Here is a 5,474-nt window from a genome sequence, read left to right on the forward strand (position 1 = left end):
AGATAGAACAAACTAGTAGACTCAGCACACATGCGCACGTCAAACATGTTTTAAGTATCTGTCCAAACGTACAAAACACCGTCACCAAACACAAGAACAAAAAAAAAAGTTTGATAGAATCCAAATCGTACCCAACACGTTAAAAAATGTTCAAAGTGCACAAAATTAAACAAGGTGGCCAAACGCAAAAATGTTTGCCACCCAAAAATGTTTTACCGTAAAACTTTTAACGTTTGGACATGTCTTAAATTTTCAGTTTGTTTCATTTTCTCGATTCCAAAATATCGCCATAACGAGTTGGACCTGGTAGTTTCTTTGTTTGTGCAAACCGGAAAATTCCTTCAACCCTTGAATTAACGAATTAACGAAGGAAACAATAAAAACAAAAGCGGACCATTTGTTCTCATCAGTTGAACTTTGGCCAACTCTTTAAAAGTAAAGGGCAAGTTAATCGCCGAAAGACTTTATGCAAAAATTTAAGCATCTCTCTTTTTCGAAAATTTCAAGAAATAAGCAATATATGCAAGAAATAAGCTTAAACGTCTAGGCCTATATTCGATCATAATTTCATTATCTGCAATATAACAAATGCCATCATCATTTAGAATGTGTACAGAAAAGCCGTCACCCCGGCGACACCCAACATCGGAAGTCTGTTTATAGGCTCCAGTCTTGTTAGAAGAACTAGATTTTTTCCTCATTAGATCATCATTTGATTCATTTACTCACATTCTGCATAGGGAGATTTACTGGACTTGAAGTTTATGTCCTCGTTTCCTTTGCCCCGAGCTAAGAACCTTACTGAACAAAAACGCCTATGTTGCATGGAAGCAAGTCAGCTTTTTGACATATTTAATACCATCGTTTCTATCTCCTACGCTCCTCTACTCCAGGAAATTAGATTATCTCTTAAACACAACCGAAAATGGCACAAAATTATCTTTCACAGAATGCCGGTATGATTTGGCCAGCTAAGCTCTAAGCATTTTTCTCGTTTAAATGCTTCCTTGTTCGCAAGGGTTCCTGACTGCATAGATCTCGACACGTGTTATCTTTTTATGTAAACGGAAGCTTAAGTTAACGAAAACGGATTTCTAATGCAAACAATATTTTGAGGTTGTAACTATAAAATGGCCGGAAATATTTCACAGCACTTTCCAGGTTCTGAGAGCCGGTAAGAAAACTGAACCTTTTCCGATATAAGAATTATTTTTGTCTAAAGGCACATGATTTAGTTAAAGTGAACTAGCACAAATCCATATCAGCTGGAAGTACGCTAACGTATGACTCTTTTGAAAAGGTTTTCTCCAGCAATGACCCCTTTAAAATTACTAGTGATTTGCCAGCCTACCGTGCAATTTTTCACTACTTTTTCCATGCAACTTGCCGCCATATACTCTGTGTTTGAGTCCGTGTACAGGAAAAGAAAATATGAGTGTTAAAGTATAAAACATAACACCTAGGTTATTCATTGCGCCGACAGATGTGTTTCGCAAACTATGCCCACAAGAGTCGTTCGTCGTTCCAGATATACTTTGCCAAGATTTTTTTCCGCCTTGGCCTTTTAAAGCAAAACACAAAGTGCATCATTACACACTATTGTATTTAAGCTTAAGTGAAGTGCTTTATGTTCTTTCTCTCCTTTTCGCAATTACGTAATTCATTCCCGAGAGACTTTTACACATCTCAGTCCAGGAATGAAGTCTTCCAACACTTGACCTGAGTGGAAGCGTAACAGTGGAACCTCGATTTGGCAATGACGCCGAAAGACTAAGTAATATATTTCTTTTTACTAACTGAGAACTTGGTCACAAAGAGAATCGTTTCTCTTGGTTCTGTTATACTAAGTGCCAAGTATTCCTCTTTTCCTCATGATATGGCTCTAGAAAGCAATAAATTAGCCGACGAAGCAATTTTTGAACATGAAGGATAAGAAGTATTTTCCTTTTTCCAAGGGGATCTTCAGGCCTTCTTAAAACTAAAAGCGTTTGACAGTCGATACCCGAGTATCAAGATAAAAAAATTGGGGTAATTTTCAATTCCTTCCCTCCTGTTGTCAGTTGGATTCAGAAGTGTTTCATGTCGCGTTTTGCACTGCTAAGTTAAATCAAAGGGAACTTTAAATTCTTTTAGCCCCAAAGAGGTTTTTGTTTTCAATTAGACTGAGTGTAATCTTCAAGATCCCTCTTGAGATTCAAAGAGTTAATTACAGGTTATGATTTCCCCGGGGATTTTAAGTGACGCTGAAGTCTGCACTGAGTGAAGGCTGTATAGTATGTAGGATCTGACAAAGGATAGAACAAACTGTCGCATTCACCTCAGCGGCGAAGACTCTCGGAAAAATCATCGCTGATTCTTCGCAGCTACTCGGCAAAAAAGTCAAATAGTGTCCCCAAAATAGATTAGCCGGGGTAATGTGATGAATATTTCCAGCTAACCAAGTGCCTTTGGGCAGATCACGTGACGTAACACCTCTTATGGTAGCGTTCTAAACTATTTCTCTATTCTATTACATTCTCTATTCTAATTTGAGCATTTCTTTGTTTCGACCGGTAATCACTTGTGCAAAGACTAAGATCACTTAATCGGTAAGTTTCTTTTAATTTACCTCCTTATGCGTCATAATCAACAATGATGCAAAATTCCTTCACAAGCAAACAATTCAGTTTCAGTCAGTTATTGCTTTATGATTTTGTACCGTAAACTGTGCACTTGAAAGGAAAAAACAGGTCCTTGATACAGTTAAATTTATCTTTTCTCTAAAAATATGCGAGGAAGTCCTTATGTTCCGACTACGCTAGCTTTTTGTTCGGAAATAAACCTACCAAGTAACAAATATTTTGTCGAGGTTGACGATCTTCGCAGTTATGACCGCTACTTCAGTATTGGACAGGTTTCGAACCCATTACCTCTGAAATTAGTGTTTGCCGATAGGATATCCTTCTTAATTTAATTTTAATACGCAATACTTTTTGGAACTGGAACTGGTATGCAAATATAGAGTCACCTTATTGTCGTTGTTTAGGGCCAAAGCTCAGCCTTTAAGTTGCTTTGCACACAAGAAGCAAAGATGAACACAAGCAGCGTGCACAAAATTAGTAGCGTTTCTTGTCGTAAAGTGTTGTGTCGTTGTGTTGCAGTCATGCGCTTTGAGAACGCGGAGTCCCAGTAATGAGTTTTTTTTCTACAATCGAAGATTGCAAATTTGCAATAAGTAAGTTTTGTTAGGGCAAAAGAAACTACTCAATGATCTTCGCGTCTTGCTTATGCTTGCGTCCATAGTGTAAGCAATCCCGCAGGAGTATATGCAAATATATAATTCGTTCTTGTTTTACTGTGAAATTAGGACCATTGAAGCTTGTAATGTGAGAACCATGAAAAAATGGCGAACTTTGTAAAAAAACGTGCTATCTTGCGGGCTCCATTTCTACGAACATAACTTAAGAATGGGCGAAAGCAATTTTCATTTCCGCCCAAAACCACAAATTTGAGAATACTCGTAATTTGTTCGTTTCATTGTGGAACTCCTCCCTGATGTACCCAACATCGATGATAACAATGCTTTTAAAGCAAAACTACTGCACGTACCAGTCCCTGCCGACCATCCACGTTATGTCTGGTGTGTAGATGTAGGGCAAAAAAATCACTTTCCGTTCCATATCGATCTCTTTTCGCCCAGTAAACCCACCGTCTTATGATCTCCAAATAAACGTCAAGTGTTGAGAATATATTGGAAAGTGAAGGAAGTCTATTTAGCAAGCAGTTAGCAAATAGTAAACATGGAAATAATAAATATAAAAACCAATTTATTGTTCAAAATAAAGTCGAAGTGATGTCAAACATATGACGAAAAATGAATTCAAAGTAAGTTTGTAATGCCGTTGTGGAACGCTAATTTGCATATTCATTCAGCCCTCCGACAGCAGTTTAAACTTTATTTTTCGTCACATGCAACAAAAAACTCTCTTAAAGTTTTGATAATATATTCCGAAAATGGTTTACGAAATAGGCCCTTTTGCTTTTGACATAAAATGATGTTTGATGCAAATTTTCGCTTCTAACCATGCGCGGATTCTTGAAAATAACTGACATCTGCTCCTAAAACACGGCAAAACTTTGATAAACAGTGAAACGGATTTCGCCTGATTCTCCTTACAGATGTTTGAGCGAAAAAATCTTACACAGACGCATTTGAGTAAAATCTTATACAAACGCGTTATTTTTTACTACTCTCTAGTGTTGGATTTTTGAAGCACGTATTGTTACGCCCCAAAGATTTTTCCTGTTTCTACTGAAGCAGAACGAAAAAGATTGTGGAGGCCGTTTAAGAAGAGGCAAAAGAATACAATAGAAAGAGCTTTTACGAAAGAGCTATGCGGAAAAAGTCGTTGGTTGGCAAGAATTGCACTCAAATAAGCTACAAAAAGGGTTAATAATAATACTGGAGAGTTAAAAGCTAACATAATGAAGATTCTGTTTGCTGTGATCTTCTTGTTGTTTGCATTTTACGGAAAAGGACTCCGACTGAAAGATTCTTCGTACAAAACGAGAAAATCCAGTGAACAACAAGAGGGTAAGATAATAACATCAACAACTACTTGTCTCGTAGCCGATACGGGCAAATGTAGCTTCTAGCCATAGTTTGTATCATATTCATCAGGATATTGCGCATTTATCAACTGAATCTGTTCTCTCAGTAAATTATTATCGAGTCATTTGAAAGAAAACGTAAGATACATTGATTAAGGATTAATTGTTGTGAACAAAATTGTTTTAATTCCAAATTTTTGAACTTTCTAATTTGACAAGAACCTCTGCCCTTTTCCTTTTCGTTGTTAGTATCATTAGTACGTTTCTAAAAAGCACATTTGAGTAAGCCTTACTCTTGCGCTTTATGAGTCAATTAATTGTTGTGGTAAAATTAATGGATCTCTGATCGTATTTAAGTTTGCGAAACGGAGCATCAGTTCACGCACGATGCCTTAGCCTGCGAGCGCGTAGCCACGCGCGTAAAGTCCGTAGCCGTTTACGATGTTGCCGAAATGAACACTTTTCATCACCGTCTCCGCAAAAACTGCAGTCCCTGCTAGCTTGCTGTAGAATGTTAATTAATGAGAAAATGGTTGTCGCGCCGTAGTTCAAGCTTTGATCATTTGAAAGCTGTATTTTATAGTTGATTGAGCTCAGGAATGAAAGTGCGTTTAATGATCCAATAACTGTGACGGGAAAAATGTGAAACCAAAGGATATACATGGTAACAGCCTGACAACATTAATCAACCTCAACTGTGGGTGTTTATTCAATAAAATGCAAAGAAATACCTTCGGTTTGTTTTACCTTTCCTTCATTTTTAGGGCTTAAAGAAGACTTCAAGAAGAAGGAATATGACATTGCACACGTTGGTGAGTCATAATAGGGACTTTAAAATCTACGACGCGGTCGTAAACGTGAACGCCACAAAACAACAATATCAT

The 5,474-nt window shown here is 37.4% G+C and overlaps 1 protein-coding gene across 1 annotated transcript in view; it reads left to right on the forward strand.

The window, feature by feature from the left end:
• Positions 1–4,338: 4,338 nt before the first annotated feature.
• LOC138013014 (uncharacterized) overlaps positions 4,339–5,474 on the forward strand; it is a 9,180-nt gene continuing 8,044 nt past the window's right edge. Inside the window, exons 1-2 of the mRNA XM_068859975.1 lie at positions 4,339–4,573; positions 5,355–5,402. Of these exons, the coding sequence (XP_068716076.1) occupies positions 4,465–4,573; positions 5,355–5,402 (157 nt within the window). The 5' untranslated portion in view covers positions 4,339–4,464. The remainder of the gene's footprint in view (positions 4,574–5,354; positions 5,403–5,474) is intronic.

This window comes from Montipora foliosa, chromosome 8 (genome assembly GCF_036669935.1).
Source record: "Montipora foliosa isolate CH-2021 chromosome 8, ASM3666993v2, whole genome shotgun sequence".
NCBI classification, from domain to species: Eukaryota; Metazoa; Cnidaria; class Anthozoa; order Scleractinia; family Acroporidae; genus Montipora; species Montipora foliosa.